At 38.9% G+C, this 24,462-nt stretch overlaps 1 protein-coding gene across 2 annotated transcripts in view; it reads right to left on the bottom strand.

The window, feature by feature from the left end:
* Window positions 1–2,207: 2,207 nt before the first annotated feature.
* Window positions 2,208–24,462, bottom strand: part of TNKS (tankyrase) — a 180,694-nt gene continuing 158,439 nt past the window's right edge. Inside the window, exons 21-27 of one of the 2 annotated variants that reach the window (XR_004347856.1) lie at window positions 20,835–20,955; window positions 19,524–19,583; window positions 19,280–19,354; window positions 18,461–18,566; window positions 17,668–17,854; window positions 14,778–14,934; window positions 2,208–8,244 (exon numbers count right to left, since the gene is read on the bottom strand). Coding sequence is in view for 1 of the 2 variants with exons in the window: in XM_032618357.1 (XP_032474248.1) it covers window positions 8,158–8,244; window positions 14,778–14,934; window positions 17,668–17,854; window positions 18,461–18,566; window positions 19,280–19,354; window positions 19,524–19,621; window positions 20,835–20,955 (831 nt within the window). In the remaining variant the exon portion in view is untranslated. Of the gene's footprint in view, window positions 8,245–14,777; window positions 14,935–17,667; window positions 17,855–18,460; window positions 18,567–19,279; window positions 19,355–19,523; window positions 19,622–20,834; window positions 20,956–24,462 lie in introns of both variants that reach the window. The other variant, XM_032618357.1, reaches the window with a different exon arrangement.

The raw sequence follows: 24,462 nt of genomic DNA, 5'->3' as shown, positions 1-24,462 counted from the left end.
TCTACCCAGTATGTTTTGCAGAACAGTTTTTAATTTTAATAAAAATTTAGCTTATCAGTTTCCTTCTGTCGTAGATCATGCCTTTAGTGTTGTATTTTAAGAAGTCATTGTGGTCTGGGGGTCCCAGTTCTGATGTAAGGAGCTTGGAAGGTGCTACTCCTAACAACACGTCAAAACCCAGGCTGAAAAACCCACTTTTCTAGGATACGTAAGAGTGGTAAGGACACAGGGGAAACTGCTGTCCCCAGGATTGGAGAATTTGACAGGCGAATACCCAGAATAACAATTTACTGGAGCAGAGACTCACGAGCAGAAACTTCTCTGGGAACCAGTACCGGAAGGAAAACAAGAACTGTAATTGATGAATTGCTGGAGGCTGAATGTGGACAACTCTAAGTTCAAAACTCCAGGGGGACACAGTCATCAGGGTCCACTACAGTTGTGTGAGATTTATTTCCAGGAGCTCAAATAGTAAATATTGGAGAAAAATCTCCTTGTGCTTTGATGCAGTGGGAGAGAGAAAGGAACCATTTTGAAATACACCAGAGCATTCTGTTTTTAGAGAGAACTAGTTAAGCACAGCCTAAATCAGCAGCTGCTCATTGTGTGTCTTGGAGGTCCAGGTCTACTCTCTAGTACCTGGGTTCCAATCCAGCAGAAAACACTATTTAATTCTTACAGCAACTCTCTGAGCTAGTAGTAGCAGGAGACTCATTTTGAAGGTGGGGAGACTGAGGCACCTTGGGAGCTTCCCCAGGTCACATGGTGTGTAAGTGGCAGAGCCAGGCCATGAACTTAGGCAGTCTGAGGGCAGAGGTGGTGTCTTCATCCTACACGGTCTTTCAGCAAACTTGTTGCACTTAACAGACTACCTGGTCGCCTAAGCCTCTCACTGTTAAACTTGTTTTCTCCTAGGACCCCAAGAACACTTGATTTGTGTTATCTTGTATATCTTCCAAATATTCCTATTAAACAACTATTTGGCAGAAAGTATTCCTACTTGGTAGATAGAAAAGTAGAGAACCAGAGTCCCCATAGAATTTCCTGGGAGCTGTGAAGCAATTGAGTGGCCCACGGCAACCATGGCTTCTTGGCAACTCCAGCCTCTTCATACGGCCGCAGATTTGCATCCACGGCATGGTTATCTTTTTTTTTTTTTAAAACCATTAAAAAAAAAGTGAAATATAGTTAATTCACAATGTTGTGTTAAGTTTCAGGTATACAGCAAAGTGATTCAGATATATATTCTTTTTCAGATTATTTTCCATTATAGGTTATGACAAGATATTGAATATAGCTCCCTGTGCTACACAGTAGGTCCTTGTTTATCTATTTTATATATAGTAGTGTGTATCTGTTAATCCCAAACACCTAATTTACCTTATGCTTTGTATCACGTACTCCTGATTTGTGAGCAGAATTATGAAAGTGGAGATGAACAGACTTACTTTTCTAATCAGTCCTTGGCTATGTAAAGTATGCCAAGAATCGTACTAACAAAATGAACATGTCACCTACACATTATCTTACATAAAGACCTTTTACTAGCCCTATAGGGCAGGTGGGGATTGGTCAAATGAAGTCACACACCACCCCCTTCCGCTTCTGCTCGTTCTAGGTCCAGGTCTTCAGAGTAGATGCCAAGCAGCAAATCTGGCAGCCAGGTCCCAACAATGGGAACAGATGACCTCTTATTATTCCCAATAAAATGCCAGGTCCTCCTTCAGCTTGGAGGCCCGCTGTACTGTCTTATGATTATAAAGTAATAGGAAAGTGAACCGTGCCCAATGATAAAGGTTTACAAGTGTTGTTAATAGGGTGTGCTGCCTCTAACACGAGGCCCAACAACCAAGGCAGTATCATCACAGGCAGGTAGTCCGCTCCCTGCCCCCTTCCCCAGTATGATAGGAGGAGGGGGGCAGGGATAGGAGTTTGCTGCCCCTCAAGCTGCCCTGGGAGTCGGTGTTATTCGCTGCGGAGATGTTTCTAAAAGGCAGCTGTGCTTCTCCTGCTAGTGCTGTATTTCAGTGACTCCCATGTGGGCTCAGAGGTGAGGTTAAGGCCCTTCACACAGGTCTCACTAGGAAGATGAGAGGGAGCTGTTATTCGTATTTTCCGACAGTTTTAGGTCATTTGCGTTAAGGTTGGTCAGGTTGAAAGGAACAAACAGGCAAATGAAAACGCTTCAGAGCTAACTGCTACCCACATACAGTAAACTTTAAAAATGCTTTTATTGAATATTAAACAATTACAAGTACTGTAAGTTAGACATTTAGCCAAAGCACAGTTACTGGTTAAATATAATCATAAAGATGCCTTAAATAGAAACCCACCATGCAGGCAGGTTGAATTCCTTGATGCCCTCTTTTGGAAAGTAGAGGATGAGGGGAAAAAAGGTGCCATTCCACGTGAAAGATGGTGAAATCTAGAAGAATTTACATGCTGAAAGCGATTTTCCACAACCAAATCGATAGGGTTGCCAGATTCAGTAAAACAAAACAAAGCAAAGCCAAAACCCCTAGGATGTTCAGTTAAGTTTCAATTTCAGATAAATAATATTTTTTTTGCAGTAAATATATGCCAAATAATGCATGAACCATACTTAAGAGACACAATTATTTGTTTATTTGAAATTCAAATTGAACTGGGTGTCTTGTATTTTATCTGGCAATTCTACAAAAAGACAAATGCAAAAAGGAAAGGAAAGGGGCTTGGGACACCCTGCCACTGGTGGGTCACACAGAGACTACAAATGAAAACACCACCAATGATGAACCAAAGAGTCACTACATTGGTTACGTAAACAGACCAAGATCACAATGAGAAAATACAGTTACTACTCCAAATGCTGTTGCCAGGAAACACTCTAGATTTCCTCAAAGCTGGTTTTGTAATGTGTTTGAGAAACCTTGTTGATAAAAGTACCTTTTTAGTTCGTAGGTATCAGACAAATACTACTACCACATAGACAGGGTGAGCTTGACACAGTGAAAGCAGAGGCAGGTATTCTATGCACATGAAGAGTTTAAATATTCTGTGTAATGAATACAATGGTTATATAGTCAAGGTCATCTTCTAGGTCTAGGCTATTAGCCTTAAAGATTTTGGTTCTTTTCTAATTTTTACGGTTGTGTACTCTAGTTTTTCATCCTGAACCTTGGGAGGGGCCTGGGAGTGTGGGAGAGACACCCCCCTACCAGGGTTTAACTACATTTCTCTGCAAATGCTAGGAATCAACAAGGGGCTTCAAGGGCTGCCTGCAAAAAAGGGCCGACAGATGAAAAATAACCGAACACTCTGCGTTCTAGAGCATGAGAAATCTGTTTGAAAAGATGGGTGGTGGGCTGCGCGTGGAGACGTGAAAGTGTAAGTCGCAAAAGAAAACACGAAAGAACGAAGAGTCAGAATGCAATCATCTCTACTGTGTGAACGTTATTTCAAAGGAGGCACAACCCTCTGGCAGACGTTTAAAACCGGTCACATCGTGAGCACGTTTGGTCTTAGTATATAAAATCTTTAGTTTCCTACTGCTTTTCACTTATCACCGTGGTTTATATTTTTTTTTTTTTGGTTTATATTTTAAAATGATTAAAAATCAGCTTGTGCAACACCCCAATTCTACATGGTATCACTTTATGAGTTGTTGCCAATCCCCACGTGCACAAAACTTAATGGGTTTCAAAATCTTTCTAGCATTTCTCTGAACCAGAAGATTTGGTAGCTGAGGAAGTTCAGATGTAGAGAAATTGGGGTGGATCAATTCTCTCAGCTCCTTTGCACGTAAAGGAGGCTTACTTATGAAACAGACTCTCATTAAGTACGCCTACCAGGTGTGAGATACATGGAGATACACCCAACTCGGTGACACCTTTCACACACTGAGAAATGGAATTACAACTCTGTATTTATTAGGATATAAAAGGTTAAAAAGTTTCTGCCATAGTTAAGGCTTTCTTAAGAAGAAAGAGTGTCTATTAATTTCAGAACTCACAAAGTATCTGAAGAAGCCTCACTTTTTAGGGTGTTTTTTTTTTTTTTTTTTAAATGCATTTCCTTTTCTTGTGCTAGACGTGTCCAGCCAAAGTGCAAATATTATCTTCACAATCACTGTCTTTTCATTTCTCTGTCACTGATTTGACAACAAAGAAGTTTAACTTCAGTCTTTAAGTAAATTTCTGACACATGAAACCCTATCTTTATGTCAGTTTTGAGTGTTGCCTGAATGACTAAAATCTATAGCTCTATGCAAGATAACTGCCCAACAGAAAACACAGAAAAAAGGCTGTTTATCACAGATTATCATACAAATGGGATCTGGACACACTGGGGGAAAGGTGCTTAAAAATACATACCATCTCTGTTTGAAAGCAATTACAGAAATCCAGAAGGTGCACACGTTTTAAAAGGGAGGGTAAGCTGGGATGAAGTGAGAGAGTAGCATGGACACATATACACTACCAAATGTAAAACAGATAGCTAGTGGGAAGCAGCCGCATAGCACAGGGAGATCAGCTCAGTGCTTTGTGTCCACCTAGAGGGGTGGGATAGAGAGGGTGGGAGGGAGACGCAAGAGGGAGGGGATATGGGGATGTATGTATATGTATAGCTGATTCACTTTGTTATAAAGCAGAAACTAATACAACATCGTAAAGCAATTATACTCCAATAAAGATGTTAAAAAAAAAAAAAGGGAGGGTAAGCAGTGGCCAATAACCTTTGTGCAGGTGGGAGACTTACTGAAATAGAGAAAAACATAGACAACTCATTGTATTCTAATGCTGTCTTCCAGCATACACCAAAAGTTTATTTTTTTGTATAAAGGCTATAATAATAGAATATTCATCTATATTACTTTATTTGCCACATTCAGGCATTTCTCTGCATATATCAATGCACTTCGCTATTTTGAGAGCAAAGGGAAATTACTGTAGCCACTAACATCAAGTTCAAACGAGCACAAGGGTGCCATTTCACAAAAACATCCTAATACTGTTTATTCTACTTATGTTACTGAAAAGCTAGAGATTCCAAATTCCAAGAAGGAAAAGGTAAGGAAGAATCCTGGTTGTACTGCTATTATTTTGCATAGAATTAAAACTCTGGGTTCCATGCTGTCATTTGTTGACAAAGTGGCAGAATCTTCCGAGCAGAGCACATGAGGCTTAATACCCAGTTCTAGTTGCGAAGTGGATACAGAGGTACGGTCGCCATATGCAAGACTCAAGATGGAGAAAGGAGGAAAATGAGAGGGGTCAAAGGTAATTGCTGGAGCTAATTATAATTCCAGACTAGCAATCTGGGGAAAAGGGAAGGAGGCCAAGTACAAGGAGAAAGTGTCCAGTCCAGAGCACTTAACTGATGCCAATAGCTAGCAAACTGGGCCATCAGGTCTAGAAGCCCTTTGATGTCAGACCTGTGGTGGAAAAGGTGGAGGCGTCTGGATTCTCTCTTCTATATGGTTTGGGAAACAGAGGGGCCACTCAGGGGAGGCCACACTGGAAGTCCTCACTTGCTAGTGTTTCTATACAGTGTGTACGCAAGAAATTAAGTGCATTTTAGCCTAACTTAAAGCCATGCTTTTGAGTTCCAAAGGGTTTTTCACACTGCTATGGGTGGAAATTCCAAACGCAATCAACTTTTGCTAACTTGAATGCACTCATGATGACCTTTGGTTTTCAAGTTTTGAAAAAATGTATTTGGCTCCTGTGAGACATCAATGAACTCATTCTCTTCAGCAGATGAATAATATGTACACATTCTTTCAAGAACTACTATATACTTGAATCATTACGAGACAAGAAGCACAGCAAATGTCCTCCTTACACACAGTACCTTTACTTGGCACACAGAACATCAGATACGTAACATTGGCGGTTTAAATACTGAACCACAGTTTACCTTCTCAAGTGTAAGGCTGAAGTTTAAAACTGGCACATCCGTTAATCTAGTTAGTATGATGGAAATAACATATAACCACAGTTGGGTAGTGGCTTATCTTTTTAATGAAGCTATAAAGCTTTTGGGATCTATACCATATTAACCCTTTTATTTAACTAAAAATCACAGCTGTGTTTACCATTTTAAACTATATCTAATTGGGGAGGCAAGTAATATACACTTTCACAGCTACTGAAAACTACACAGATGCCAATTCCTTCAACCCACTGTTACACACAGCAAAAAAGAAGGAAGGGAGGAAAAAAGCCCTCAATGGATATCAAACTTGAGAGCTTCATGTGGAATTCTAGTGCTATTAAACAAGTAGCCAAGACACAAACACCCAGCTTGGGTCACTAAAACTTCAATAGAAGCAACAACTGAGGCTAATTCTTGATTTAATTTTGAGGACCCATGCAAGATTCAGCTATAAAACTCAAAACTAGTTCCCGATGTCTAGTTCTAGCATTGGACTCAAGCCAAAAGGAAAGCAAAATGTATATTTTAAGAGCCTATTCTAGAATCTTTGCATGTAACCATTTTATTTTTCCTCAGGAGATTAAATGAGGTCACAGCTTAATCAGCCTGTATTAAAGAACAAACAAGCAAGTTAGTTTTCAGGACTTTAAGTTGAAATGGCAAGTTTGCGTCACACTGTTTTTCCATCACATTTATGTTACTTTTGCTTCGAAGCTGAGTAGACGCATAGCATGTCAAAGTAAGTAAGTTAATGCACTTAATTCAATATTCAGTTAAGGTGAAAAGGGCAAGCGTGAGAACTGTAATGGATAATTTTTTACAAGTAACAATGTGCGCTTGACAAATGTTGAGAGAAAAAGCAAAACAAAGTAGCGACTTCAGGAAGGAACAGTATGGTTACTTCTCCACTTTCATTTAAAAAGTAACTGAAAGAGCTTTGGTTTCCATTTTTGTTCTCCTTGTCTACTAAGAAGTTTGAGAAAATGGTTCAAAAATTTAGTGCAGGGACCTACACAAACTATCGGAAGCACCTCACTCAAAATAAACCCCAAATCTGGAGTAAACAGAAAAGTTCTTGCATCTGTGCCTATCTAGTGACTACACAGGATTTGAATCCCAGCTTTCTAAACTAGAGAAACAATAAGGTAATTGTTTTGAGACTCTAATGCAGTACAATAATTCCACTGAATTTGGAAATAAGGCAGCTAATTTTGGGGGCGACAATTCTGGTGGCGCGGGTTAAGTGGAGAGAAGTCGTGTTTTCTGTGAGGAGCCCTCGTTGTCCTTTTCTGCGGTCCTATTATCGCACCACAGGCCCCTCATGTGTCGTAATGCTGCTTCTCCTGGATTCACAGGCCTCCCTGGCGGTCTCCCCTCTGAACGTCACAACAGCATCACTCAAGCCTCTCGCTGGCTGGGCTCTTCCTGGCCCTCCAGCACCGTCCTGAACACGTCGGAGGCAGGCCTGAGTTGGAAAGTGCGAGTGGCTCTCATTGGCTTCGACTGCTCTGAACTTGGGAGCTCCTAAATCAGGTTGATGTTTGTGCCTTTCCCTTGTAAGACTGGCCAATCAATAAAAGGAAACTGAAACGTGGTGTTTTTCCTTTCCATCTCAGTTTACGTTGATAAGAAGTACAGATACAAAATAAATCAGTGGGAAAAAAAAAAAAGTGGAAACTAAGCCTTGCTCAGCCAGAAGCTTGGGTTACATCACTAGTGATTTTAGTCAGTGTGACTTTGTGCAAAATATCCTCAAGAAGGCTCGGCTCATTTTCAAAGTAACAACAACAACGATAGCAAAAAAAAGTGAACGATGAGTGTTCAGAAAAAACGAAAAATGAACCTGTCATATGTGTATATTTACTATATACACGCGCCATATATAGCAAAGCAAATGTAGTGTGTGAATTGTGAACATTTGGGAAAGTACTGGTTATGTTTTCTTTTTTTCCAAGTCTAGATTGAAGCAATCCTGTCTTAGCAATGGATAACTACAATGAAAATGAGCCTGAGATATGTTAAAAGGCCGCCCCTGTAAACATTTCCTCAAAGGGAACAGTAGCAGTTGAGTATGTATCAGTTACTCATACTATATTCATCACTATCGCAATGCTTTATAAAAGACAAACAGCTTATTTCTAGGCTGTCACGGATTTATAGAATATTGATTTTGTTGAAAACAATCCACTGTCATCCAGTCCCAGGTTTAAATCCAATCTGGCCTTTACCAGTGGGCATTCACTAGGTCTTCTGCTCTGCAGCTGCCGTGGTCTGTGAAGGAGCTTCCGGCTTCATGATCTGGTAGGTGATGAGATACTCTGGGTATGCCTGGAAAGGACAGGAAGCAAAACACATCACCCTCTGGGCAGCTAAAATACTAAAGCCCGACTTAACGTGGAAGCCTCAGAGGCTGTTGATCATAACCCATACTCTACGTACACCCAAGAGCCTACGAAGGTCAGCTAATTCACAGGTGCCTGGACAGTTAGGAGGTCCGCCTCCACATCTGTATATAAACCTGTGTAAATCCTATAATCCTAGAATTGTTATAATGTTATTTCTACTTTTGGATACTGTAAAATGGTTACACTGTATTTATCCCTCACTAGAGAGCCACATGCCATAAACAGGAAAACTCAGGCAAGAAAAAAATCTCTTTCTCACAGCACCTAGCGTAGTGCCATCACATAGCATGTTTCAGGAAAAGTCTGTTACATGACAGAATAGTTCACTGAACTGATTTCAAATTAATCATAGATGATGATGTAACCCACTGAGTGAGGAGGAAGAAAGGCAACGTGTGCTGAGTCACCAGTAACTCAGAGGCAACAGTTTGGAGGTGATTTTTACAAGTTGACTAGTTAAAGACAATTTTTACAGGAAAGAAAATGACTCTGATGAAGAGCCTCCACCCCCTGTACTCCCTCCTCTTCTGTGTCTTCTTTCTTGTAGTAAAACCGAAGGCTCGGTGCTTACCAGTGGGAAGAGCACTTCTTGGTGGGAAGAGGAAGCCTGACCAGGAAGTGGTGACAAACCAGAAATCCCTACAAAGGCAGCTGGAAGGGGGGCAGGGTGAAGCCATGTACACTACCTAGGAACCTGTCACCCCTAACTCTAACATAATGATAAGACTCGACTCAATATTTCAGAGTGGTCTGTGGGTGAAAAATAGTATTCTTTGGTGAGGTAAGTGTTTTGGGGCCCCCAAATAATTTGCTGAATGCTGACCTAGAGAGAGTAAGATAATGGAAAGAATGAAGGATAAAAAAACTGGACTGTTTAATAGTTAAAATGCAGAAATGAACATGTGATAGATTTATTGAATTATTTCTTTATAATTTTACACCTCTGCAGAAACTGTTACATGTCAGGTGCCTCCGCTTTCCTCATTTATAAATGGGAACAGTAACAACACCAAGATTTTTGTGAGGATTAAACAGAGAGATCCTAGAATAGGTTTGGCATAGTAAAAATCTAGTTTGTGTTAGTTAACTATTATTATTCTCATTCATCAAAGACTAGTTCTTCTTGAAGAGGTCTCAGTAAGGATTAAAAAAACAAAAAATGTACATATGTTTTGAAAAGTTATAACTGTTTCTATTCATGTAAGGAACCATTATCACTCATAATATTCTTTTCCAAAATTCCAGTCTGTTTTGGTTTGACTTAAAAACAGCAATGGTTTCCATCTTTAGTACACGTAGTTGGAATAACTAAGACTGACAATCCTCATTACTCCTGACTTTCCAATCCGGAGCGCAATAACTAAATAGTTTGTAGTTTTATTTTATTATAATGTGAACACTGCTTAATTGTTGAAATGGTTTTAAACTGTATTTTAGTTTTTAGTTACAAGGTAGGTTAGCTATCTATTGCTAATTCTAGAGTCGGGTATAAAGAATCTAGGAAGGCTCAAAAACTGGTGGAAAAATGGAAAAAAACTGGTTAATCAACCAGATAGTTTGATGGTCAAGAAAATTATCTATTCATCACCAATACACATATATTGAGCATCTAGTGCATACAAAGCACTCTGGGGTAAGATATGGACCCTGCTGTCAAGAAGTCTCCCATTTGTTTGGGAAGATAAGCCAGACAGAAAAAGAAGAATTTAAAACTAACCCCGGTGAGCATGTGCTAAGTGTCAAAAACGAGTGAGGGGCTTCCCTGGTGGCGCAGTGGTTGAGAGTCCGCCTGCCGATGAAGGGGACGCGGGTTCGGGACACGGGTTCGTGCCCCGGTCCGGGAAGATCTCACATGTCGCGGAGCAGCTGGGCCCGTGAGCCATGGCCGCTGAGCCTGCGCGTCCGGAGCCTGTGCTCCGCAACGGGAGAGGCCACAACAGTGAGAGGCCTGCGTACCACAAAAAAAAAAAAAAAAAAAAAAGAGTGTGAAGCCCACTCCTACTTCCTTTTGTCCCAATGACATTTAATATCTATGATACTTTGTATGATACATCCTTTTGCTTGCAGATATGTTGCTTAAGCAAAGGGATTGGTAATGCAAGCATGTGAATTTTGGTAGTACACTATCTTAGGAGATTCCTAACACATGTAAATTTTAGGCAGATTCTAAGATGCTAATGGTATGAATGACTTACAGGTCCTTATCTCTTGGTTCCTACTGACTAGGCTACTGAATTGCTTCTGTGTACCGACTGAGATAGGAATTAATCACATCAAAGTCCAGAGGGATTTAAGGCAAGGGAATTACTAAACTGCAGTACTAGAAGGGCCCAGGATAGACCAACAAACATGATTTCCTGTCAAGTCTTACTTTAAACCCATGCTGGTTATAAAAGCATAGAGCATATTTTTAAAGTACCTAAAAGAAAAGATTCAACAGCCACTTTTAGTAACTGAATTTCAGAAAATTCTTCTTAACCCAAATCCTCAATGCTACAACTTAAACTCAAATGCTTTCAGTTAATTCTCCACAGAGGTGAAGAAACATGCTCCCTTGAATGATTTTGTGCATTTGAAAATCATCCTACAAATCACTGCGTAGTCTTCTATTCTCCAAGTTACATAACTCTGCATTGTTCATATCATTTCAGTAAAACAGGCCACATGTCTGAAGCGGCCAATGACCAGAGAATACCTCCTCTATTGTCTAATTTAATGTGAAGCTTATAGTACAACGCACAAAAAATTCCTGATACTCTAAGTCCAGTCATATACTAAAATCAGAACTACTTTTCTTTCAAGCACAGTGTAGTTATTTTTCAACACATCTTTTCAATTCCAAAGAAACAAATAATCCCACCAATAATAAATAATACTCCTCGGGGCTTCCCTGGTGGCGCAGTGGTTGAGAATCTGCCTGCCAATGCGGGGGACACGGGTTCGAGCCCTGGTCTGGGAAGATCCCACATGCCGCAGAGCAACTGGGCCCGTGAGCCACAACTACTGAGCCTGCGCGTCTGGAGCTTACGCTCCACAACAAGAGAGGCCGCAACGAGAGAGGCTGCGACAGTGAGAGGCCCGCGCACCGCGATGAAGAGTGGCCCCTGCTCGCTGCAACTAGAGAAAGCCCACGCACAGAAACGAAGACCCAACACAACCAAAAATAAATAAATAATTTTAAAATAAATAAATAAATAAATAAATAATACTCCTCGAACCAACCCTCTGAATAAAACATTTACATATTCTTGAAAGTGTTGATACTAAGGGTGAAAGATGATTTAAGGTATCACTAAGGGGAATGAAAGAAAAGTTACCAAAGGAAAAGTCCACCATAAATCAGGAGAAATTGCTCATGGGCAGCGACTCAATTAGTAGACATTAGAGTAAACACTGTCCATGTGGGAAGCACCTGGATATGGAAGCACAGGTATGCTCCCCTGAAACAAAACAGCTACTACACACATTTCAGTTTTCAAGGTACTTTTTTCTTTCAAATATGATTTGGACCACATCATTCTCTAAAATTCTTTTAGCAAGGGAATCTAAACAAGTTATCAAGTCAAACTACTTAGGAAATGGTTGAAAGATCAGCAAATACTACAAATGTAAACCTATTATTAGTATCCCTTATTATTTCTTTCCACCCAAATGTGAAAGAAATTCTATTTCCCATAGCTAACTTACAAAATCTTGAAAAGTGTATGGTAGAGAAAACTGAAATCACCTATAATCTCAATACCCAGAGATAACCGCTCTTATGTTTTGGTTGATTCTGTGTTTAGCATATACCATGTAAATATACTTTTTAAATCACAGGCACATAAATATACTAACATTCATTTAAATCATTCTCTTTCTGTTGAATATTTAGGTTGTTTAAAATTTTCATTATGATAATCAACACAGCGATGAACCTTCTTGTAGGGTTTTTTTTGGGTGTGATCATCACTGATTATATCTAAAACAAATTTCTAAAAGTGGAATTACTGAGTCAAAGTGAAAGTGTTTTCTCTAGAAGTAGGGAGTTTCTGATTTAAAAAGAAAAATCTGACAAATTTATTCTTTGGTAGTTTTTAAACTTTTATTTGGAAACAACTGCAAAACATATTAAGTTGCAAAAATTAAGCTAGTACCTAAAATACCTGTATACCCTTTACCTACATCCAAATATTGTTAAGGTTTTACTTATCCCATTTGCTTTATCATGTGTACTTCCCCCACCTCTATATATACTAGGCAGACAGACAGAAAGACAGATAGATTCAGTTACGTTTTTCCCTGAGCCATTTGAGAGTAAATAATATACCTCATCATGGTTCTTTATCCCCAAATATGCTAGTATTTACTTCCTAAGAATAGGGATATTCTCTTACATAAATTTTATACTGACATAATACTTTTATCTACCTACTGTTCATATTTCAATTTTATCAGTTGATCTAATAATGGTGTCCTTTCTCTTCTAGTACCAGATCCAATTTGGGGGCAGAATCTGAAGTTAGTTGTCCTGTCTCTTGGGTTTCATTTAATCTGAAAGTTTTCAAAGCCTTTCTCTTTTATAACATTGACATTTTTTGAAGAATCCAGTCTTCCCCTCAATTTTTTTTTAATAGAACATTCTTCATTTTGATTAGACTGAGGTCATACATTCTTGGCTGGAACACTGCATAGATGATTTTGGCTCTTCTCAGAATATGACATCTGGAGGCACACTGTGTGTGTATCTGTCCCTCATTGGTGATGTTAATTCTGATCATCTGGGCAAGGTACTGCCCCCTTTCTCCAAAGTATAATTACTGTGGGTTTCCCCCCGTCCTTTGTAACTAATAAGAAGACCATGCACAATCCTCCTCTCCGTATCAAAATTATCCCCTACATTTAGCATCCATTGATCTAATCTTTACCATGATGGCTGCAAATCTAGTACTCCCTCCTTATCTACCACCTGCCCTTGGCTTTCTACTGTAAGCAGAGCCTTCCTTTCCCCTTCATTTATTTATTTATCTATTTGTTATCAGTATAGAAACATAAATTCGTATTCTTTCCAATGTTTTAAAATTTATTACTGTACTTATTCTGATGTTCAAACTATCCCAGATTTGGCCAGTGGGAGCCACTTCAAGCCAGCTCTGAGTCCTTGTGACATGCTCCCATCATTGCTTTTGAGCACTTCATTACTTTCTGTTATAACAAGATGTTGTTCCGGGCTCATCTTGTTCCTATTCTGCTCCAGCCCTGGAATTAGCTGTTTCTCCAAAGTTCCTTTTAGTGGGGGTTGGTATTGGAGACCAAGATCTGGGCTTTAGGTGTGTTTATTGCTACTGGGGTTTCTTTGCTTTCAGCAGACAGTGCTAAGAAATACATGCACATATATACTCATGCTTACATATATCTCTTACACATATACCTCTTACAAATATACCTATACATACATATTATTTACATGTGTACAAACATACAAATACTAGAAAGCATCAGTTCATATCGATATCTCCAATTTCAGTCCGTCCCTAGCGTCATTCTTACCTTTCCCCTTTCCATATTTATATGTCTTTTCTTCCACAGTGAGAACCCAGCTCCCAAAATTAACACATCAACACATTTACTCATTTGCTCAATCCTAGAATACAGCTAAAAGAGTTTCAATGCTTTGCCCAAACCACCACAATCAACAGATCTACTAAATGAAACCCAGGATTTGTTTGCAATTCTTCCCCTACTCCACACCTGACCCGGCCCAAGATTGTTGGCATATAAGAAAATAGTTTTCATAGTTTACTTGTGTATAGTTAATTTCTTCTTTCTCCTTTTTTAGTTTTCTCTAACAGTGTAGTTAAAGTATCCATTTGAAATTCAATTAAGTTCAGACAAATTGATTTTTGTTTCTAGACAGATTAGTAGGCATTCAGCAGTATTGTGAGAGTTAAGGCCTGGATTGAAAATGATAGAAAGTTTTCCTGTTTGTTGACAATTTTTTCTTGGAGCCTCAAGCATTTGGCAGAATTCAATGTACTGTAGCTTTAAGACTCAGAAAGCTATTCTTCTGTGTAAGTACGCTGATCAACTCATGTGACCAGCCTGTGGCAAGTACCTCACGAAGATCTTTGAATGGCAGCTACTCTTAGCTCTCCATGCCATGCGGAGGCATGAAAGATACAAAGCATTAATTCAGAACAGCAGGCCACAAGAGCTGCACGAGATGCCACACCTTTATTTCTCAGCCACCATCTTGTTTACACTGTATTACCTGGCTGACAGGTGAATGATGGGATCTACGTATAAAGATGATATCAAAGAATTTTGGTATGCTCATTTTGAACTGAATCAACTAATGCTATCAAACTATGTGGTGGATATTTCATGAAATGGCTTTCTTCAACTCTTACGTGGTCTCCGCATTCTGAATCAACCGTTTATGGTAGCTTGGTCATGCTTATTCCAAGAGCACCATACCTGCTCTCCTCTGTAGATGACATATTCAGCATAGGCCAGCCCATTCACACTCGGCCTCCCAATGACGGAGTGATGGCCTGGGGGGGCGTGAGCCATTTTCATGGTGCTGAACTGCAGAAAGGACTTGCCAAGGGTCACTCTACAGAAAAGCATTTGTCTGAAGAAAAAAGGAAAGCAAACTTAGAATGACATAACTGTTAGCTTTACTGATTTTTTCAAAAGCAGTTAATATAAGGCAAGCTAATTTAAATGTCACTTTTGATTTTATGAGTAGGAATAGGATAAGATTTGATATACTGATTTACTATAAGCTGTTAGCAGGCTCAATAGTTATACTTAACATTTAAAGTTTTGGTGTGGTTTAAAAATCAATCATAGAAAACACTTGGCAAGTTTTTGACTAGTGGAAAAAGGACAAATACTAGCAAAAACTGTCTTCTGGAAGGATGCACGTGGCTGGATAGGAAGAAAGTGAAGAAAATAAGCAGATGGCAGCAGCATCTGAAATTAAGATTAGGCTTATTACTCATTATGAAGAAGCAAAAACTGGGATAAGATACGTAATAATAAAAGGGGGTTATATATAAAAATACTTAGCTTAACTGTATGTCTGGAAATTATACTACCTGAGTGAAACATGAATTGGGGCAGCTGTTAAATATTATAGAGGAGAAGAAAGACTGATTGGAAAGAAAGTGTATTACATAAACTAGGGGTTGGCAAAGTATGGGCCAAAATCTAGTCTGCCACCTGTTTTTGTAAATAAAACTTTACTGGAACACATTCTGGAACACATTCCCACACATTGCCACACGTTCATTTACATGTCGACCACGGCTGCTTTTGTACTACAAGGGCAGAGCTGAGTCACTGTGACAGGGATCATACAGCCTGCAAAGCCTAAAAAACTTACTTTGTAGTTCTTTAAAATAAAAGTTTGCAAACCCTTAACAAACATTTTAATAAATATTTTAACTACGCTATAAGATTGGTCACGCTGTTAACTGTAAATACCTGTTATTCAATCAAATAGTTTATTTTTAGTAATGGAGTATGATCTTTGCATTGTGACTCATCAGAGATATTACTTTGAGTAAAAACTGTGCCAGACCCAGTTTAACTGAGTCCTGCCTGGGCTGGCTTTTTTAGTGTGATGCTACTGATGACCCTCTGGGATGCTGGCTGGGCATCAACTGTATCCTCTTGTGGGTCCCAGAGGAAAACATTTGGATCTGCATTAGAAGGAAGCTTTTTGAGCTCTATCTCCACACTGTGGTGGCGCTACAGTGTCACTGGACTCTGCCCGCTCAGCCCGCTGGGCCCACTGCCATGGCTACTCCCAGTGTCCGTATGTCACTCAAAGCTTGACCTGACAGGCCCTCGCTTTCTGACTTTTGCTTCCTGCCCCAGGGTGTCCCTGTTGCTGTGGAGACAAAAGATGCAGGACCTGCCTGGCTGGCCCGCGAGGCTGGTACTAGCTCACGTCTGCTCACCGGCTTGCCTTGTGCCTTGTGTGTGCATCCTGCAGACGCAGCGGCCCCAAGGTGGGACACCAACGCCCTGTGGGGCAAATGCTGACCAGTGCAAGACAGGCGCCAGCACATAAATTCAGCTCTCTTCCCTCATGATGTACTGCTCTGAGATGTAACAGTTCAGACCGTATGAGTCCAGGCCTCATGGACTGAGCAACCGACTGCACTGGTTATGAGACCGTGGCCAGCTCACCGGTGCACCTCCCGGTCTTTGCTCTGCCTCTTTATCCACCTCACTTCCTTCTGTGCCCTCACTCCTGCTTCCCTGAGGTTGCACTTGCCAGGAAAGTGCTAGTTCATAAGCTTTTGCTTCAGGCTCTGTTTTCTAGGAAATCCTGGCCAAGACATAAACATGTGTGCCTAATTTAAATAAGCAACTGTTAGTCCACATCTACGTTCATTTTTACTGTTATTTAGGAGTTAGGTTTGAAGCAACAAAGGGAAATTTCTGCAATTATATATCCCTGGGAATTTTTATGTGTTATTAACCACAGCGACCTTAATAGAAAGAAGTTTTCTTCTGGACATAGGGCATCTGTCTTAGAACTGCTGATGGCTACAATTTTTTTCACAACAAAACTGAGAGAGAGAAGTTTTAAGGTGAACAACTATAATGAATTTCATGGTTATATGGGTCTTTCTGAGGTTTCAACTGGATTACAAGGTATCTTACTAACTTGACTTTGCAAAAATAATGCAGCTGGTTAATCTAAAGAGAAATGCAATAAGTTGCAATCTTTGTACAGCACAATTCTTTTTGTATCTTTTCCAACGACAGGAAAGGGAATGGTATGTTTTTCACTGACTTCTGAGAGTTTATAACATTCTCTCAAATTTCTGAGTTTTAAAATCCCATTTAAAAAGCAAATATTCATTTGTTTACTATTAATTCCAAAGTTATATTCTGAGGTTGGACTTCTAACTAATTATATACCCTGCCTTAAAATATCACTAGCAAAGTCAGCAAATTAAAGGTTCTACTTGTTTATAGAAGTTATGTGCTTTAGTTCAAATGTGACTTTAGTTCAAATGTGACTGGAGCTAGAGGTTCTTTGTTCTCCAGAAATAATTCTCAACCTTGTTCTGAATCTGAAGCAAGGAAATTGGAACCCAGGGAGAAAGCCAAAATGGAGGGAGCTTCACTGTAACCTATGACTAGCTTTTACCGCTGCTGTCAGCTCTGTTGTCACTACTCCTATTGGGGCAGGGGCTGATCAGCTATTCCTATCCAACCCCAAAACAGCCTGACTCATTAGGAGTAAGACTGAGGATGACCTGTGACTTCTGCAGAGCCTGAGAAACCAAGCTGGTTCATGACTTGAGGACAGCAACCATTACACAAAAGACAAGATGCTCACCTGTGACATATGTAACACGACCGGTCTTTGTGCGCGGGGCAGCCTGTTCCTCCCCCAATTCCGTAAACGTACTGGTTGCTTTTAGAAGAGTTTTCAGCAAAATAAATCCCGGCACCAAACATTCCTCCTATATATGCATGTCGCTCATCAAACCCTTTATGAATAATGGCATTAATGAAAGGAGAACCTAAAAATATAAAGACAGAAAGATCAGTTTTGAGCGCTTTTCTAGAATCTCAATTAGCTGCATACTATTTGCACTTGGCAGATTAATACTAATTAATAACGCCTAAATGAAAAGTTTATTTTGTAAGATGGTCTACTTACATAAATTATTATCATGTACTAGAATCTTATCAGGAACCCATAGTGTTCACCGAGCAAGGGTGTTATATGGATTTTGCAGATGGCATGAGATTTTAGATAGCAAAGTACAACGTGGCTTTGAAGATACAGATTATTTTACACCCAGTCCTACTTTAAGCAAAAACAGATAATCTAATAAACTAAAACAATTATGCTAAACTACAACAAAAAGAGTATTTCACTATCTAGATGGTTCACTGTGCAGTTGAAGTTCTGAGACAATTTCAGATAAATTACTTTCACTGTACGTGCCTTGGAAAGCCTGTACTAACATGTAATGCATTAGAAAGCTGGTACCAACATGTAGTTAAAAAAAAATCAGAGCAAACCATTTTTAACACAACACTAATATAGTCAGTAACACAGGCTTTTCACGCTACTGGAGTTTGCAAACGCCCAGAGAGATAATGACTGTCGGGACACTCACCGTGAAATAACATGCGCTCGTTATGGTGGTTGTGATTCTCCTCAGACACCTCCTTCTGTCTGTGACAGAATCGCTCTCTCAACTTCTTGTTGACAACTTTTTGAATCTTTAAGGATGAGGAAGAAAGAAGTGAATTAGCGAAATGTTTATTAATTGGTAGTTTATGATTTAAAATAAGAAGTATGTTTTCCTTTAGGGAGGTTCAATTTTTGTTTTATGTTTTGTTTGCTTAAAACATTATTTAAAAGCGATAAAGTTGCCAGGCCGGTGTAATTCAGTTAATGCGCTGGCTTTCAGTGACATAAGCTTCAGCTACAGTTTTTGTTTGTTATTCTGCACCATACCTAGCTATACCTCAAAATCAACTGAGGACTTGTTGAATTTCGGGATACAGGGGCTTATAAATCTGTACTTTCAAAAAGCTCCCCAGGTAATTCTGATGTGCACTGGTGTAATTTCAATAGGTCCATTAGCCCAAAGGGTTAGCCCAGTTCTCAACTGATTTTATTCATCTTCATGACACCCCTCTGAAAAAAAGCATACGGCAGTCATTTATTCCATGTTATAAATAAGATACTGAGATTAAGAGATACATGCATACTGATATAAACACTGACTCAACTAGATGGAAAATCCAGGCCTTTAATGCTACTTTGAAATAGTGATAACAGAAATTACTGTCAGCTATGGTCCATATTAGTGGGTGAGCTGGGAGTCTTATCGCCATGTTGCCTCACTAGCGCCAGCTGCCCCAGCCTATGTTTGATATTCAGGCAAGCTGTGCAATCCAATTTTCACCCTGAAATTTTAAAAACTTACTCGAATGACATTGTATCTGTTGAAGATGCCACCAGCATTACCACCATCTCTGTGTTCGCGAATTGTACTTTGCATCTATAGAACAAAAGAGAGTAACTTTCTGAAGATACGCCAGTGTGTAATTCTGAAGACATTCCTCCTGTTGTTTTCAAAAGTTCAATTCTATTATACTGTGTCACTGATGAGTCTAAGACTCAGCACAGATTTCAGGAAAAGATAATTAAAAATTTTCATGTACAATTACCTCTTCTTCTACTGACTGATATTCTTTATCTTCTGGAGCAAGATCCAGCAAAATAGTTCCCTGATTAACACAGTGAAAAGTCAAATAAGGATTGGTGCCTGCAGGAAAGAAAAATTAACATATTAAACAAAGGTCCACACTCTTCAGGCTCTATTTTGGGGAACACTTGTCATAAATAATAGATATTTTGGAACAAGTCTAATGTATGTGCAATTTGAACCTAATATATAAGGTTGTATTAAGCAAGTACATCCAAAGACAAGAGAAGTAATGGAGATGTGTTTGGGGATCAATTTGATCTGTTCTTACAGAGGTCCTTGTACATACACACAGCAGGCTCAACAATTATTTGTTGAACTGAACTCAATCATGAACATACATGATGCTGATACAAAAGAAAACACAGTGTGATTACAATGTAGTGTGGTCTAAAATATAAGAATTATCCTCTAAAAGAATTATTATCTGTGAGATGACTTGAAATGGTCACTTATAATAAGTTTAAAATACATTGTTCTTGTTAATTTCATTACCCGTGTTGATTTAGTACAAATAAGCAAGACTCAAGCTCAACATCTGTTAATGTTTAGTTTCATGTCACTCTTGCAATTTTATTACCTCTGCAGACTAAATGACTAATTCAAGTTTTTTCCTTTCTCTTCCTTTGCTTTCCTATAGCGAAAGCACTTCTAACAAACAGAGAACAGGGAGGCACACAAAGGAGAAAGATAGGCGTGTAACAGCGAAGTACAATGGAAAAAGACTGAGCTGACAGTTGTGAGGGAGGGGAAAAGATACAAGATAAGGTAAGAGAGAAAGGTCAGATTATGAAAAGCCATGCTATGAACATCTGATTTTATCCTAAAAGCAACAGTGTTCTATTGAAGGGTTTTAAGCCCTGGAATGATATGATCATATAGTCATTTTGAAAAGTGTCTTCTGGTTACAGTGTAGGGAAGGTACCAGAGGGGTGGCAAAGGTGACTGTCGGAGATAAGCTGGAAGGTGGTTGTGAGAGTCCAGGACAGAGATGACAGCGATAGGGATTAGGTGACAGCAGTGGGAAAGGACAGAAGCACAGATTCCAGAGATATTTAGGATACAAAGTGTTGGGGAAGAGGGAAGAGTGACTCTGATTTCTAGCTAAAGCAACTAGAGGGAGAGCGAGGTCAAGGATGGAGACGGGGAGGCAGGAGGTGCCACCCCAGCTGAGTGCACGAGCTCTGGGGTCAGGCCACCCGAGCAAATGCCAGCCTGGACACTTATCTTGTACCACTAATTTCTGAAATCTATTTATTTTTTAATAGCTTACCTTGTTGTCCACCTAAGAGTCTTTCTACTCCCTTGATTAATTTATGGCGGTGTCCGTATGCATTGATGCCTATTTCTTTCAACTCTTCATGACCCATATCAGCCAACACATCTAGTGTAATCTGAAAAACGAATCAAAATTAATTGCTACATCTTTAACAGTTCCTCAGATGATGAAAACTTTTCCATTTGCCTTCAATGCTATAGCATCCAGTCAAATTAAGAAAATTCTTCTGTTTCCTTTATAAGCATGAACTGATAATCTTCTTAAAGTTGCCCCCATAAACTTATCAGCTTTTTGCTCACTTGAAATACTCCCTAATTTGCTTTCAGTCAATGGAGAATTAAAATGGGAGAAATAATGCTATAGAAGTATAAAATGGTCATTGCTATTTTTCCTTTTGATTATTTAATTCTACCACATTTTGCTTGCCTCAAGATATAAGAGGGAACAACCAGTAGCCTGAAAATGGGGAAATACCAGATCCCAATATCCAGAAGGTAGCAGAGGTGAATGGTAGGGAACGGGAGAGGTGTTCAGCATACTGAAACAGGAGAAGCTTTAGGGAAGTAGCATTTATATAAAAATAAGAAGGAACTTCCTAGAAGTATCCGAGCATGGAAAAGGCTGCTTTAGAAAGTAGTAAGATTTATATCACAAGCATTTAGTTAGATTACAGACCATTTTATATAGAAACTATATAAAGAATTCCAATTTGGAGAAGAAAAAAGAGAGTAGATAGATGGTTTTTAAGGTCTCTTCTAAATTCTCAGATCTAACAATCCCTGAAGCCTAACATACATTCTATTTTTGTACAGAACCAATGGTTTTAAATTTTTGGTTATTCGTCCCTGTAGATGGAGATGATTAGCTGCCACGACTCAAAATTACCAGATTCCTTTGTTGACTAAAAGGAACGGTGACTCTAGCGTCACCCAGTGGCAGTGCTCTGAAGGCACAGGGTGAAGTCCTGGGCGGCCACATTTCTTGAGGGATGAACTGCAATTTTCAGCTCAGAAGAAGCTGGCCCCTCTGACAGCCCAAATACTACTTCACAAGATTAGCCATTGATTTTCTCTTTCCTCTGGAAACGGAGAAATCCTTTGAGAGACACTCTTTTTCCCACTCAAACAAGATATTTTTATCTATCCATAGTTCTCTCTACCTTTATCCTTGCACATAGCATTTTAAAAAACTAACATATTAGGCCTGGAGCTCCGATGGTTTTTATTGTCAAAATGAAATACTATATAATGAGTCCGATCTCCTCAGTGCAAAAAGCATACATCATTCATTCTTGGAAATAATTTACTTTATTGCTCCTAAGTGGCCATTTAAGAAATAATCGCTCCATTGCACAAAATGGGCAGTTCACTTCCAATCACCCAAAGGAAGTTTTCAGCAGAGCTTTTAAAAAGCAACAGTTTTGAAATATGCATCTTTGAGATGGAATAGATCACAACATAATAGGAGTCTTTACATTTTTAGCTAGATGTGATTTTAATATAATTTGGAAACCATGCACAAGGTTTACTATACTGATATTCCATTCTTTTTTCCTTCTAAACTTCACATAAGGTTGACATAAAAACAGGATCTCTTATCTATGTGGTAGCTTCAATTTAAAGAGTCCTTAGCTTTTCTGAATTGATACATATAGTGTATGTCTGAAAGAAGCAGAAACCAGGCCAGCAAAACATAGTATTAGCTTCTAGAGAAGAAATGGAGAACATTTGACACATTTGTTCATTATATATAGCTCCAATCGTGAATGAAATGAATACCTCATTTAATACTCACAATGACTCATGAAATACTACTACTGTCCTTATGAGAAAATTAAGGCACAGTGAAGCCATGAAAATACTACACAGAAGAGCTGAAATGTATTGCCATACTTGTCTTTCCTCTTGCTTATTTTTTCTTAAAAAGGATGACTAAAAAGCTAAAATAACTAAACATTAAATTTAGTTGCTTTGAGTTACGTGGTACCCTATTTGTCCTCATATTTATTGGAATTGGCAACTGGAAAACCTTAAATGACAAGCTAAAGAATTTAGATTTATGTTCACTAATCATTCATTCATACATAGTATATTTAATGAGTACCTTCTGTATGCTAGATATTTCCAAAAAAGTAACTAATTAAACATTTCATTTAATTCTAAAACAACCCACTTCAGCTCAGAAAGGTAAATAAGTGGTCCAAATTGGCAGTAAAAGAGTGGAGCCAGGGAACAAACAGAATCCTACCACTACAGATCATGTTATTTCCTCTACCAAGGAGATAAAAGGTAAACACAAATATTTGGTAAAGCTTGGTAAAGCTTGTTTTCGAGGAACCCCTATGGGAACTCTTAGGAAGATTACTTACTGGCTTGAGGCTACAAGTAGGGGAGGGAACAAAGAAAGGACTAGGAAGGGGATCAGGAAAGGTTCTTAGAAGAAAGTAATAATTCAGCTAAGGAAGAGGACTTAGGCAGAGGAAGAAGGGAAGGGTGTTTAAGACAAATGGAAGACCATGCGCAAAAGGAAAATCAAGTGAGAGACTATAGAACATTTGAGAGACTCTAGTAATAAAGTTCATAATGATTAGCGTATAATGTATATACAGGAATAAAAGAAGGGATGGACAGAGCAGCAGGCTAAAAGCAGATCTAATGGGCTTTACACACCAAGTTAAGACAGTGTCCAAAATGTCCAAGAACACCTTTTCAGCAGAGCAACACAAAGGTGTCTTTCAGGAGGATGGTGGTATGAAGGGCAGATCTGGAAGGGAAAGTGACTGTGAACAAGATGATGACAGGGTGGAGCGGACTGGAAGGGATGAATCGGAGAGCAATTTCAAAGGGACAGATGACAGGGCCTAAATAGAAACGGTTAGAGAAAAAAAAAAGAATGGGGGTAAAGATTATTCCAAAATTCTGAAGCTAAGTGAATATGAGATTATTGTGTTAATAAAAGAAATGGAAATAATTGGAAGTAAAACAGGCTAGTTGGATTTTAGGTATGTTTCTCCAAGATTCAAGGCTTTTATACTGCTAGAAATATTTTTCTGAAAATTATCTTTAAATTAACTCACTTCAAAAAAACACAAAACCCTAACTTAGTTACATCCAGGAAATTATAAGTTTGTTGGGCCACTTATTTATAGTTAGCACACATTAAAACCAAATTATAATCTTTAAAATAAATATTATCCATGTATCAGCTAAGTCATCTTGCACATAAAGCAAATGTCACTTCAAGAGTGTTACTTTAAGAAGGGCTGGCTCTTGTTTCTAAGATTTATTCATTTCCTCTGGGGTGGAGTGAGAAGAATTGGAGTTTTAATGAAAAAGGCCTTTCTTTTACTTGGGCTTAAAAGATTGCAGGCTAGAGTAACAGCAATTAGAACTAACTTTACAATCATGTTCATAATGAATTTCTTGAGTCCATGTCTTTGTCTTTAGATTCTGAAGTAAAAATTTATATGGTTACTTTTCATGAAAATATATATGTGGACCATAAACATGTTCACAAGGAATCTTCCAAGTCACGGCATTTATGTTCCAGGAATTGCAATGTAAATCAAATCAGTCTTTCCCACAGAAAAAGTATTCTAGTCAGGAAGCTATGTTATAGAGGA

Source organism: Phocoena sinus, chromosome 21 (assembly GCF_008692025.1).
Source record: "Phocoena sinus isolate mPhoSin1 chromosome 21, mPhoSin1.pri, whole genome shotgun sequence".
NCBI lineage: Eukaryota > Metazoa > Chordata > Mammalia > Artiodactyla > Phocoenidae > Phocoena > Phocoena sinus.
The sequence above is the reverse complement of the archived record's forward strand: the minus strand, read 5'-3'. Positions and strand labels throughout refer to the sequence as shown.